Source organism: Corapipo altera, unplaced genomic scaffold (assembly GCF_003945725.1).
Source record: "Corapipo altera isolate COAL_440 unplaced genomic scaffold, ASM394572v1 61022, whole genome shotgun sequence".
Classification (NCBI taxonomy): domain Eukaryota; kingdom Metazoa; phylum Chordata; class Aves; order Passeriformes; family Pipridae; genus Corapipo; species Corapipo altera.
In genome coordinates, this window is record NW_020885065.1 from 31,287 (window position 1) to 45,243 (window position 13,957).

The 13,957-nt window shown below is 49.5% G+C and overlaps 1 protein-coding gene across 3 annotated transcripts in view; it reads left to right on the forward strand.

Annotated features, from left to right (window-relative positions):
• The window catches only part of LOC113959836 (tetraspanin-15-like), a 44,874-nt gene that overhangs the window by 412 nt on the left and 30,505 nt on the right, over positions 1–13,957 (forward strand). For 2 of the 3 annotated variants that reach the window (XM_027669107.1, XM_027669108.1), the window contains exon 2: positions 10,185–10,370. The exons of the other annotated variant lie outside the window; for it this stretch is intronic. In XM_027669107.1, coding sequence (XP_027524908.1) covers positions 10,185–10,370 — 186 coding nt within the window. The remainder of the gene's footprint in view (positions 1–10,184; positions 10,371–13,957) is intronic. 3 annotated transcript variants of the gene reach the window in all.

Sequence of the window (13,957 nt, forward strand, 5' to 3'; positions counted from 1 at the left end):
TTTTCAGTGTCCAAATTTCCCCCTCATGGGTTGGATTTGGCTTTTCAAAGCCCAAATTTCCCCTTCCAAACCATCAAATCCTGGTGCAGGGAAGCCCCTCGTGCTCAATGCTGCTTGAGCTGGGTCCAAAACTGGCAATTTTTGGTGAAATCGTGGGTTTTGGTGGATTTTAAAGCTCATCCCTGGGATTTTCCTGCCCCAGAACTGTTCCTGGAAATCTTTTGGGGCCGTCAGTCACATTTTGAGGCATTTGGAGCTTAAAAACCAAGGAAATTTAGTATTTTCACCCATGGCACAGTCAGATCCCCCCTGCCCGTCTCAGACATGAATTTTATAATTTTAAAAGTTAAAAATAAACCTGATTTTAAGCAGTTTTGAATTACTGAACTATGGTCAGGCCTTCCCTGCACCTGGGATGTGCAAAGTGTCAGAGCAGGGGAAGAGGAAGCAAGAAATCCCACATCCTTTTAGGGTCTCAGGAGATATAAAGTGATTTTTTTAGGCTCAATCTTACATAATCCTGACTATATTTACAAATATTTCCTCCTGAGGGTTAGATAACCCTCGTGGCCTTGCTGGGTGTGTGTGTCTAATTGCACAGAAATCCCTGTGCAGGTGCCCAGGGAGGGTGTGGGGGCAAGCAGGGCTTGAAAATGCTTTTTATTTCCATATTTGTTTATTGTTTAAATGATCTAACTCATTGGAAAGGGCAGGGCTCACCATTAATAACCAAAAAAGGGGTTTTTTGGAGAATATCTCCCTGGTTTCCTCATGGTGTGATGGGTAGGAAGGTCCTGAGGAGCGAGGAGATCTGAGGATCTCCTGCAGCAGGGCCAGATTCCTGCTCTGCACCCAAAAAGCCCCAAAAATCCAGTTTCTCCCTCCATTTCTAGCTGGTTTTACAATATTTTATAATATTTTACAAGCAACTTTTGGCTGCAAAATGAATCTGTGGGGAAACCCGAGGTTTTGGTCTCTCTCAAGGGCCAAATTCCCCTTGGTTTGAGGTTTCCCCAGATGCCTTTGACCTGCTGCAGAGGTTGGGAGGAGAATTTAATCCTAATTAACCTGCACCCAAAGTTGGAGCTGTGCTTTGGAATATGGATTAACAATGAGATAATTTAATTTCTAATTGTTTCTTAATTGCTGAGGAATTTTGAGGGGCTCAGTGGGGTGAATCCACCAGCAAGAAGAGACTCCTAATTTCCCAAAAAGTAGAAAATAATCCTAATTAATCTGCACCTAAAGTTGGGGCTGTGCTTTGAAACATGGATTAATGATGGGATAATTTAATTTCTAAATGTTTATTAGTTGCTGAGGAATTTTGGGGGGGCTCAGTGGGGTGAGAAGAGACTCATAATTTCCTAAAGAATGGAAAATAAGCAGGAAAAAAAGGCACTTTGAATCGCTCCCACCCTGCCTGCCTTCAGCCCTGGGATGGTCCTTCCATAGGGATCCTGCTCCAGGGAATCCATAGGGATTGTGCAGCTCCAGGGAGCCTTTCAGCCTGACCTATTTCTGGCCTCATTTGCACCAAATTAATTCCCTGGAGCTGTCCAAGCCCTCAAAGCTTCGTTAATGAGCCGTGACGGGGTGGGTTTGTCCCTGGAAAAATGCATTCCAGAAAAAAAAAGATTGTGGAGGAGCTTGGATTTCATGAAGGATTTGAAATTTCCTGAGTGAAAATCCAGTGGAATAAGAGTGAAGTTGGTTCACCACAAAGGACTGAGGAGCTTCAGGGGGAGATCCATCAAAGGGTTGTCCCAGCCCACAAAAACATGGATTTAATGCCTCTAAATGCTTCCCAGTGCTTTGATTACAGATGGAAAAATCCCTGAAGGAGCAAGGGATGAACCTGAGAGTGGCTTTAAGCCAGACTTGGAGCCAAGGGCAGAGAGGTTTGGGCATCATGGCTGGTTTTATACAAGAGGTTTTTAGGGTGAGCTGGGGGAGATCCATCACAGTTTTCTACCACAGGGTTGTCCCAGCCTGCAAAAACATGGATTTAGATCCTCTAAACCCTTCCCAGTGCCTTGGTTACAGCTGGAAAAACCTCTGAAGGAGCAAGGGATGAGCCTGAGAGTGGCTTTAAACCAGACTTGGAGCCAAGGGCAGAGAGGTTTGGGCATCATGGGCTGGTTTTATACAGGAGGTTTTAATCCTCATTGAGGATTCAGTGGAGCAAAGACTTGGAGTTTTCTTTGCACAGAGGAACCCTTCCTTCCTTTTCTTACTTTTCCCATAAAATTGAAAAAAGATATTTTAATTGACCCTTGTAAAAGCCTATTTTTCCCATTTCTATGCACTGTTGGCAGTTGAGCTTTATATGATGTAGTTAATCATTGTGTTATTGATCCCAAGATTCTACTTTCAGTGACTAAAACCATCCAGCCCTTTCTAAATCACATTTTCTGAGGCATTTCGGGGGCATCCTGGTGAATCCACTGGCAAGAAGAGTCTCATCATTTCCCAAAGGATGGAAAATAAAAAAATAAATATTAAAAAGCCACTTAGAATCCCCCTGAGGAGGAGCAGCAGTGCCCCGCTGTTAATTTGAAGCCTTCAGAAGGTGGGGAGAATGACTCTGCTGTGAAATGAGGCTTTGAAAATTAAATTTTGCCCTTTATTTTTGCTCTTTTGGTCACCTTGGCTGGAGAGTGAAGTGATGCCCCGTTCCCTGAGCTCCTCATGGACCTCTTCTCTGACTCACATCATCTGTGTGGGCTCGAAGGCGCCGTCGTGACTTTTGGTGTCCCTGAGTGAGGAGGAATCACTGCCTCCTGTTAACACAGCGTTGACTCATCCAGTTAATGCCATTCCCTCTGGAAAAAGCCACTTCTGGGGATTGGACCTTGGCAGGATTTGAGGTGGTGCTGGTTTGATCCCCTTGAGTTTGTGGCTCCTGTTTGTTCTCTTGTGGCTGAGGATCAGTTTTGTCACTTGGGGCTTTCGGGGACAAGGGGGATGTGGCACCTCTTGGGTGTTTGGTGGAAAGTGGCCTCAAGCTGTGGGGCTGGAGCAGCAGGAGAGGTTGAGGGAGCTGGGGGGGCTAAACCTGGAGAAAAGGAGGCTCAGGAGGACCTTCTGGCTCTGCAACTCCCTGACAGGAGGGGGGAGCCAGGGGAAGTCGGGCTCTGCTCCCAGGGAACAAGGGACAGGAGGAGAGGGAACAGCTTCCAGCTGTGCCAGGGGAGGGCAGGTTGGATATTGGGGAAATTCCTTCCTGGAAAGGGCTGTCCAGCCCTGGCCCCATGGTGGAGTCCCCATCCCTGAGGGAATTTAACATCCCTGTGGATGTGGCACTTGGGGACATGGGTCAGTGGTGCCTTGGCAGTGAATTCAGTGACCTTGGAGGGCTTTTCCAACCCAAAGGAGCCTGTGGATCTATCCCATGAGCCAAGGACTCAGTGTCCCAACCTCCCCTGAGAGAGGAGGTGGCTCTGTGGGATGGAATTTCTTCCTGGAAAGGGTGTTCAGGCTTTGGAAGGGGCTGCCCAGGGAGGTTTGGAGTCCCCACCCCTGGGAGTGTCCAAGGAAGGCCTGGCTGTGGCACTCAGTGCTCTGGGCTGGGTGGGATGGTGGGAATCAGGCACAGGGTGGACTTGATGATCCTGGAGGTCTTTTCCAACCTGAATGACTCTGGGATTCTGGGATTTTTTAGGACAGGATAGGACTGTGCACAACCCTTGGAGCATCGAGTGGTGCCTCTGAGCTGGAGCCAAGTCGTGCAAGGATGGAGGAGCAAAAACCACCCAGAGTGACTCGAGGAGAGCTTCCCAAACTCCCTGACTCACCCCTGGGTGGGCTGTGAGCTCAACCCACCCTTCTGGCACCACCCAAACCCTGCCAGCAGCAGCAGAGCTGTGTGTTATTTTCTGCCCATTAATTGCCTTTCATCCCACTCTCAGGTCTTTAAATGACTCTGGCACCAGTGGGACAGTGATTTCCACCAAGAATTCCCACCTTTAGCTCTCCCAGATCCCCAGTTCCTCACCCAGATCTTCCCTTGCTATCAGAGAAATGCCTGGAGAGGAAAACCAGCATCTTTGTTATCCTGCAAAGAGACAAAGTTGGAGCAGAACAGCTTTGGGAAAGGGCTGCAAAGGTGGGGAAGGGCTCCAGTAGCTCCTCAGCAGCTGGAGAAAAGCTCCTTAAATTGTCAGGTTTTTAACAACCCCCCAAGGGCTGAACTTCCCTGTTTCTGCTCAGACAGTTGTTTTGCTTCTTGGTGTCAGAGGGAGCTGCACAAAAGCCTCATCCCAGCGTGGAACAGCCTGGCCTGGCAGGTCTGCCCAGCTCCCTTGGAAAAGGTTCAACTGCAGCTTTGGAGCTGTTAAAATTCTGCCTGTGGGCAAGGGTCGGTCACAGCAAGCTGAGAAATTCAAGTTTGTAATTTTAGATGTCCAGGAATATGATAGGGAGGGGTGGGAGCACCTCCTAGGGGTCGTTTGTGGGGTGGGAGGGGAGCTTGGACATCCTGGGGCACCTTCTCCATCCCCTGCCCACTCTCAGCTCCAGGAAGCACTAAAATCACACAGGGCTGGAATTAAAATCCAAGTTTAAAACCCGGTTTATAAAGAGAATTGTGGCAGGACGCCGTGGTGATGATTGTTCCATCCCAGGGTTGTTCTAATGTAGAAACGGGATAATCACTCTCTTGTTAGAGGGAAAATGCAGATTTCCTTTTTCTCTCTCGGACCAGTGGCAATTCCCAGCTTTCTCTCCTGGCATTTCCACCCTATTTAAGTGATCAGCGGGTAATTAACGCTTAACTACAGAGGATTTAGCAGCAAACTTCCTTCTGTCATCGAGTGTGGGGGGAGGAAAAGGGTTGTGATGCCAGGACTCCAAAATATCCGTGCTGAAGGAATTCGTGGCAGAAACATCCCCCCACCCCCGAGAATCCCAGTGATGAAAACCAGGACACCCAGACTTTTCCATGCTCAAATCCTGCCAAAGATGGCTGGGATGATCAGATTTTGGAGAAGTAAAGGATTAATTATTCCCTTTGTAGCACCACAGGTCCTGGCAAAGGCTTTGATGCTGCTGGTTTGCTCCAAATCCAGCTATTTTTCTCACAGAAACGCTGCTTTTCAGGGAACACTTCTCTTTCTCCCCATCCAAATCCCTCTGCCGCTCATCCTGCAATATTATTCCCTGCTCATCCTTCCAAAACTCATTATATTCTGCCTTCCTTTGCAATCTGCCTTGCTGAGAGAATTTCCAGGATATCTATTCCCTGCCTCGAGGTGTGAGTTGCTTTGCACGAGGCTTTTTTTTGCCTGAAGCTGCCTTCAGTAGAAACAACTCCTTATTTTTTTAATTGGCATGTGTTTTTTCAGCTGGTGAGGTGTGGAGATGGGCTGAGGCCCCACCTGTAGCGCTGACTCTGCTGACCCCACCCCCTGGGGGAAGAACCTTGTCCTGGGATCCAACCTGAGCCTGCCCTGACACAGCTCCAGCCATTCCCTGGCTGCTGTCCCTGGTCCCCCCAGAGCAGAGCTCAGTCCCTGCCCCTCCTCTGCCCCTGCCCAGGCACTTGGAACTGCACTGAGGTCTCCCCTCAGTCTCCTCTTCTCCAGCTGAACACACCAAGTGCCCTCAGTGTCCTCACACGGCTTCAAATCAAGGCCCTTCCCCATCCTCCTTCCCTCCTTTGGACACTCTCCAATGGTTTTGTTATATTGTGTCCCCCCAAACTGCCCCAATGTTGAGGTGAGGCCGCCCCAGGGCAGAGCAGAGCAGGACAATCCCCTCCCTGATGCCCCCAGGACACGTTGGCCCTCCTGGCTGCCAGGGCACTGCTGGCTCAGGGACAACTGGCCATGGACCAGGACCCCCAGGGCCCTTCCTGCAGCTGCTCTCCAGCCTCTCATCCCCAGACTGTCCAAACATCCGGGGCTGCCCCATCCCAGGGGCAGAATCCATCACCTCCCCTTGCTGGACTTCACAAGACACTGAGGAGAGACCTCAGTGCAGTTCCAAGTGCCTGGGCAGGGGCAGAGGAGGGGCAGGGACTGAGCTCTGCTCTGGGGGGACCAGGGACAGCAGCCAGGGAATGGCTGGAGCTGGGTCAGGGCAGGCTCAGGTTGGATCTCAGGCAAAGGTTCTTCCCCCAGAGGGTGGTTGGGCACTGCCCAGGCTCCCCAGGGCAGTGGGCTCAGCCCCAAGGCTGCCAGAGCTCCAGGAGGGTTTGGATGATCCTCTTGGGGCTGGGCCTGTGCAGGGCTGAGGGTTGGACTGATGGTCCTTGGGGGTCCCTTCCAACTCCGAATATTCTGGGCTATGGTTGGTGATTCCCAGGCCTCTGATCTGTCCAGGTCTCCCTGCAGGGCCTCCCTGCCTTCCAGGGACTCAACAGCTCCTCCCAGTTTTGTATCAACCTTGCTCAGTGTCCCTTCCAGTCCCGTGTCCCAGTCATTGCTGGAGATGTTGAAGAGCACAGGGCCCAAGGGGGAGCCCTGTGGGACCCCAGCAGTGACAGGTCCCAGTCTGGTGTCACCCCAGTCACTGTCCCCCTCTGTGGCCTGAGCCAGTTGCTCCCCCACCACATGCTGTGTTTATCCAGCTGTGGGCTCGTGTCTTAGGGAGGGTTTCGGAGCACACTGAAGCTGAAACCATGACACCATTGGGAAGCTCAACAAAACTGATATTTATTACCAAGAGGTGGCCAACAAAACAAACAAACCCAAAAGAGAGGAAGGAGGAGAGAAATAAGCCCCCAGCACGACCTCCCCAGTCACCCAGCTATTGCCCATAAAGTTATCTTACCAACCTAGAAAAACTTCTAGTTACCAGTAGCAGAAGCTGCATCCTTGGAAAGTCAGAGAGACTTTGAGCCCACCACAAAAATCTAAAATCCAATTTCCAGGCTTCCCCCACCCCTTCTCACAATTTTATCTCAACACCGAAGAGAAACTTTCAGGCAGACACCTCTATGGGGGGGGGGCAAGGGAAGTATATACATTTATTACTATACAAATAAACACTGTACAAGCTAAAAGCAACCATATATATAATATTACACACTTCTATCAGTCCCTTTAAGCAAGTGCATCCCTTCAGCCCCTGCGTGGCTTCCCCTGCATCCGCGCTCTGCGCCTGGGGGGGCTTTCTGAATCGAGTCAGTGGGTTTACTTCATCCTCTTCCTCCTCAATCTCTCCTTCAAGCGACCTTGAAAGGCGATTTGCCAATCCCAGAACACCAATTAAACAGAGTTTATACAAGAACTCCCTTCCCCAGGACAAAGTGCCCGTTTCTCAGTGCTTGTTTTCTCATAACTCAGCAGGGAAAGAACAAAAGTTTTGCAGGTGGCTGGGCCGAACACAGACCAAAAGTAACAGCGTAAATCCACCCTGATACAGCCAGACAGTTTGTCCAGAAGGATCCTGGGAGAGCCAGGATCAAAAATCCAAAAACACCCCATCCACTGGCTCCCCTTGATCAGCCAGGTGGGTCACCTTGTCCTAGAAGGAAATCACGTTGGATTAGCAGGACTTTCCTGTCCTGAAGCCGTGCTGGCTGTGACCACTGACTGAGTTGTCTTCCAAGTGTTTTCCAATCCCTCCCAGAATAATCTTCTCCATAACTTTCCAAGGCACTGAAGTGACACTGACAGGCCTGGAGTTTCCAGGGTCCTCCTTCTTGTCCTTCTTGAAAATCAGGACAACATTCCCCAGCTTCCAATCAGCTGGGACCTTTCTGGATTCCCAAGATCCCTCAAAAATCCCTGCATCAGCAGCTCCTTGTGGATTCTTGGATGAATCCCATCAGGCCCCAGAGATGTGTAGGGATGTGCAGCAGCCTCATACATTCCACAGGCTTTCAGTTTCCCAAAGATGCTTTTCAGCCCTGCAAAAGCAATTTTGAAGCAACGGACAATGAAAACCCTTCTGGGTTTCCCTCCCCTGCTGGCAGGGGAAGCCCATCTCAAACGGGCTCCTTCCTCATCCCAAACAAGCTCCTTCCTCAGCCTCTCAAGGCTCCAGCCCTTGAACCCCCTCCTGGGTTTGCTCCATGCCCTTCCCTCCCTCTGATCACAGATGGATAATCAAAGCAGGGAAAGTGGCTCTGATTGGCACGTGGAGGAATGTTTGGGATTAATGGGGGATGCATGGTGGGTATTAATGGATCCCCCTCACCTCCAGAGCCAAATGTATTTCCTGGGACGTGGTAAAAGGGATAAACATGAAATCAAACCTAATCCCAACGCACCAAAGCGAGGCTTAAAATAGAGTCTAAAGATGAAACTGTGATTAAAAGCCTGCTATCATTAATGAGCCTTGTCTGTTTAGTTGCTGCCTGTTCAGTTTCTGCCTGTTTAGTTTCAAATCATCAAAGTGTCTGTAAAATATCACGAGTCTAAATGTCAGGTTTTGAGAGATTTTGGTTCCTTTATAGCTGAGATGGAGCCTGGAACAAACAGTGATTGATAGACATGAAATAGTGATAAAAACACACCAGAAATAGTGGCCAGGAGGAGAAGGAAAAACTCAACGCCCCAAAAAACAAGAGTTGTACATGAAAATTAAGGATCAAATTGTTGGCGTGAATTAGCAGGAAGAGTTTGTGGAAACTCATTAGGAGCAATGACGGTGAAAGTGGTGGAAAAGGAGTGGAAAAAATGGAAAAGGAGGGGGAAAAGAGTGAAAAAGCAGGGGGAAAAGGAAGGGAAGGGAGTGGAAAAGGAGTGGGAAAAGGAGTGAGAAAGGAAAGGGAAAAGGGAATGGAAAAGGGAAGAGAAAGGGAAAAGGGAATGGAAAAGGAAAGAGAAAAGGCAATGGAAAAGGAGGGGGGAAAGGAAAGGGGAAAGAGTGAAAATGGAGTGGAAATGGAGTGGGAAAGGTAGTGAGAAAGCAAGGGGAAAAGAGAATGGAAAAGGGAAAGGAAAAAGGAATGGAAAAGGAGGGGGGAAAGAGTGAAGGAGTGGGAAAGGAAGGGAAGGGAGTGGAAAAGGAGTGGGAAAAGTAGCGAGAAAGGAAGAGGAAAAGGGAATGGAAAAGAAGGGGAAAGAAGGAATGGAAAAGAAGGGAATGGAAAAGAAGGGAATGGAAAAGAGTGAAAAAGGAGTGGGAAAAGGAAGGGGAAGGGAGTGGAAAGGAGTGGGGGAAGTAGTGAGAAAGGAAGGGGAAAAGGAAATGGAAAAGGAGGGGGAAAGGGGGGAAGGAGGAGGAAAAGGAGGGGGTAAATGAGTGGAAAAGGAGGGGGAAATAAGGGGGAAAGGAGTGAAAAAGGAGCAGAAAAGGAGTATTTTTCTCCTGTTTGGAGATGCAGGTTTTTGTCTGTGGCCGGGCGGGTTTCCCCCAGGATTCTCTCGCTGTGATTTGGGATGGGAAAGGGCTGGAAAAGGAGGATGAAAGATGCTCTGGGAGCTCCTCGGTTTCCTCTCTGCCCTTGTGAGGTGTCAGCTCGGGGCCAGCTGAGCAGCCACTCGCCCGGGGCGATGGAACAGCTCCTGACAGCGCCAATCCCTCGGGATAATGGGATAACGACGCGGGCTTTGATGCTGAACGAGCTGAAGGGACGCAAAGAGCACTTTTGGAGCCCGGGTTTAACCCGGCGTCGTTAGACTCTCCTTGTCAATTAGGGCTGGTTCGTTGGAGGGGGAGGGAGGTTGTCAGAAATAATCCATCGGGATTTTTGTGGTGCTTTTCATCCTGGGATCAAAAGCGCTTTGTGATGGCGCACTGAGCTCGGGTTTAATTGGGGGCGGTGCTCTGAGCTCGGGTTTAGTTGTGGGTGGTACAATGAGCTCAGGTTTAGTTGGGGCGGTGCTCTGAGCTCGGGTTTAGTTGTGGGTGGTACAATGAGCTCGGGTTTAATTGGAGGCGGTGCTCTGAGCTCGGGTTTAGTTGGGGGTGGTGCACTGAGCTCGGGTTTAGTTGGGGGTGCTACTCTGAGCTCGGGTTAAGTTGGGGGGTGGGAGATGGGAAGAGGGTGAGTGGTGACTGGATGTCGAACATCCCAAAGCTCTGTGGGTTTGGGATTGAATGTTGAACATCCCAAAGCTCTGTGGGTTTGGGATTGAATGTTGAACATCCCAAAGCTCTGTGGGTTTGGGATTGGATGCTGAACATCCTAAAGCTCTCTAGGTTGTCCTTGGACATCTCCCACCTTCACCTCTCCCATCAAACCTTTTCTTTTTCCCATTGGGAATGAATCCCATTCCGTGCCTCCTGTGCAGATCCTGGGCCTGGTGATCCTGTGCATTGGGATTTATGCCGAGGTGGAGAGGCAGAAGCACAAGACCCTGGAAGGGATTTTCCTGGCTCCAGCCGTGATCCTGCTCCTGCTGGGAGTCACCATGTTCGTGGTGTCCTTTGTGGGAATGGTGGGGAGTCTCCGGGACAACCGGACACTGCTGAAGACGGTGAGACCCTTGGGGTGGGCTGGAGGGTCTCAGGGAGGAAAACTGGTGGATCCTGAATCATCACCATGACTCTGTGTGGTTTTTAAATCCCTTTCTGGATTTAAATCCCGCCTGGTGTTGCTTCTCCGTGTTCTCAGCTCAGCCATGAATTGGTGGAGAGGGAGTGGGGAGAGGATGGATTTAAACTGTGTGTAAAATACCCTCATTTCCTATTTCAATTGTGTGTAAAACAGCCAATTTCCCTGTTTTCCATGGCTGAATCCTTCCCAACATGCTGGTCTTTGCTCCTGGGATGACAAGGGGATTATTCTGGGGGCTGAGATCCCACCTCTGGTGGAGCAAGATCTCCACTGTTGAGTTGGTTTTACCTGTGATGATGCCAAGAGAAAACAGCTTCATTTCCTTCCACAAGGGAGTTGTAAGCAAAGGGAAAAATTTCCTTGGAAGTCCAAATTGGAAGAGATACAGGACTTTAGGGCAAAGGTGTTCACTTCCAACCTGCTTCCCAGGGGTTTGTTGGTGTGTTGAGCACCTTCCCTGCAGCTCCTCGAGGGGTGACACCTCTGCCTCCAGACAGGGGGTTTAGAAGGGGAATTTTGGACCATTCCCTCCATTCGGAGGGGACAAAACTCCTATTATGTATGGGTTATTCCCCATGGCAGGAATGAAGCTGCTGAAATCCACAGGGAGAAAATCCCAACCCACAGGATTAGGATTATTTCATTTCCTCAGCTGTGCCCACTGAAGATTTGATTTGTCCAGCAAGCTGTGAAACACAAACAAGCTCAGATTTCTGTCACCAGGGATAATTCCCACCCCCTGATGTGTCAGTTTTCCACTTCCAAATCCACTCTGAGTTGTGGAATCAGAATTAACGGGGATTCAGGGGCATTAAGACAGAAAGAAAAGCGTTATCAGGAATTGGAAGTGCTTCTCCTGCCTTGGGATCAGCCAAAAGGAGAAACATGACACTCAAGAGCTTGGACAGCAGGTAGACAAAAAAGCAAGTGAAATGTTCTCCACACCAACATAAACTCAGCTTTGGAGGAAAAATGATTACCAGGTGTAGGGGATTGACCCTGGGCAGATGCCAGGTACCCACTGCAGCCACTCTCTCTGCAACTGGACAGAGGAGAGAGAAAAATCAACACTGAAGGACTCAGGAGTTGAGATAAGAGCTGGGAGAGGTCACTGACTGATCACCATCCCGGGCAAAACAGACTCAGAGTGGGGATATTAATTGAATTTATTACAAACAGGATCAGAGCAAAAGAGTGAGAAGTAAAATAAATCCTAAAAACATCCTCCCCCCACCCCTCCTTCCTTCGAAACTCAACCCCCTCCCCCAGTGGTGCAGGAGATGGGAATGGGGGTCAGGGGCTGTTGTTGTTTCTGCTGCTGCTCAGGGAGAGGAGTTGGAGACCTTCCCCTGCTTCCGTGGGGTCCATCCCATGGGAGACAGTCCTGGATGGAGCTCTCCAGGGTGAGTCCATCCATGGAAACAGTCCTGGATGGAGCTCTCCAGGGTGAGTCCATCCCATGGGAGACAGTCCTGGATGGAGCTCTCCAGGGTGAGTCCATCAGTCCTGGATGGAGCTCTCCAGGGTGAGTCCATCAGTCCTGGATGGAGCTCTCCAGGGTGAGTCCATCAGTCCTGGATGGAGCTCTCCAGGGTGAGTCCATCCATGGGAGACAGTCCTGGATGGAGCTCTCCAGGTGAGTCCATCAGTCCTGGATGGAGCTCTCCAGGGTGAGTCCATCAGTCCTGGATGGAGCTCTCCAGGTGAATCCATCCATGGGAACAGTTCTTCCCAAGCTGCTGTCCCCTGGGTCACTCCTCCATGGGCTCAGTCCTTCAGGAATGAGCTGCTCCACTGTGGGTCCCCCCCAGGGGCCACGAGTCCCCCGTGGGCCCAACCTGCAGCAGTGTGGGCTCCTCTCTGCAGGGGCTGCAGGTCCCTGCCAGGCCCCTGCTCCATCTGGGGCCTCCCCCGGGGTCAGAGCCTCCTTCAGATCCCCCCCTGCTCCAGCCTGGGCTCCCCCCCGGGCACAGGGGGGTCTCTGCACCCCGATGGTCCCCCCTGGGCACAGGGGCACAGCTGCCCCCCCGTGCCCTTCCCCAGGGGCTGCAGGGGAACCTCAGCTCGGGCACCTGGAGCTGCTCCTGCCCCTCCTCCTGCCCTGGGCTCTGCACTGTTATTCCATGTTCTCCCTCCGTCCTTCCCTGCCTGGAATTCTTTCTGCTCAGTCCCTTTCTGTTCTTCACTATGTTATCCCAGAGGTGTTGCTGTCATTCCTGATGGGCTCAGCCTTGGCCAGGGGCAGGAATTCCATCCTGGAGCAGCTGGAATTGGCTCCACCAGACAGGGGAAGCTTCCAGCAGAAGCTTCCAGGAAGCTTCTGGCAGAAGCCACCCCTGTAGCCCCCCTGCTACCAAAACCCAGCCAAAGAAACCCCCTACACTGGGTTTAGATTATTAAGAAATTATTAAGAAATACAAGGGCTTTCCCAGTTGGTTTGATATATAACATATATAACTTTTATATATATCTCCTTTATATATTGATACTTCAATGCTTGATATTATTTTATATTTACTTATAATATAAATATTATATTTATAATAACATACACAATAATATGTTATATATTTATATATTTATAATAAATATATTTATATTTTATATTTATTGTTTATATTTATATTTTATTTTTATATCTAAATATATATTTACACTGCTCTTTCAATATCAGCCCCAGCAAGATGAGAAAATCAAACTCCAGCAGCAGCTTCACCACTGGTTTTCTTTACAATTTCCTATTTTCCCTCTCAGTGTTGACCCTGGGGTGCAACTTCCTGAGCTGGGCTTAAAATGTGCCTCCCCCTCCCTGATTGCAGTGGGAATAAAGAGGTGAAATGATGGCCAAGGACAGATTTGGGGGGTTGAGGAGGTGAAATGATGGCCAAGGACAGATTTGGGGGGTTGAGGAGGTGAAATGATGGTCAAGGACAGATTTGGGGGGTTGAGGAGGTGAAATGATGGCCAAGGACAGATTTTAGTGTTTGAGGAGGAGCACAGGGTTGGCAATCACGGGGCCATTGTGTGGATCAGGAATTGTTCTCCCAGGAAGATAAATGGCCCTGGAGGAGCCTCAGCTCCTGCTGATTCGAGGGCCCTGAATCAAAGCAATCAGAGCAGCTGTTTTTTCCCTGATTTTATGGGAAAAAAGGTGGAAAACACTGCAGCATATCCCTGTGCCAGCCTCAAATCATCCCCCAGAGCAGCCACTGAAATCCAGGTTTAAAACAGAGGAGGTGAATATACCAATAAATAAAGCAGTAAATCCCCTCATTTTTTCTTCTGCATTTGGAATGGGGTGAAATGGTTTGAAAGAATAAAATGGTTTAGTGGAATAAGGAAATAATTTAAAAGACTTGATGAGGAAACAGTTATGAAATAGTTCGAGTCACTGATGAAATACCATAAAACAGTTATTAATGGGATAGTTAAACCAGTTATTGATGGAAGAGTTAAAATACCTATTAATGGAAGAGTTAAAATACCTATTAATGGAAGAGTTAAAAT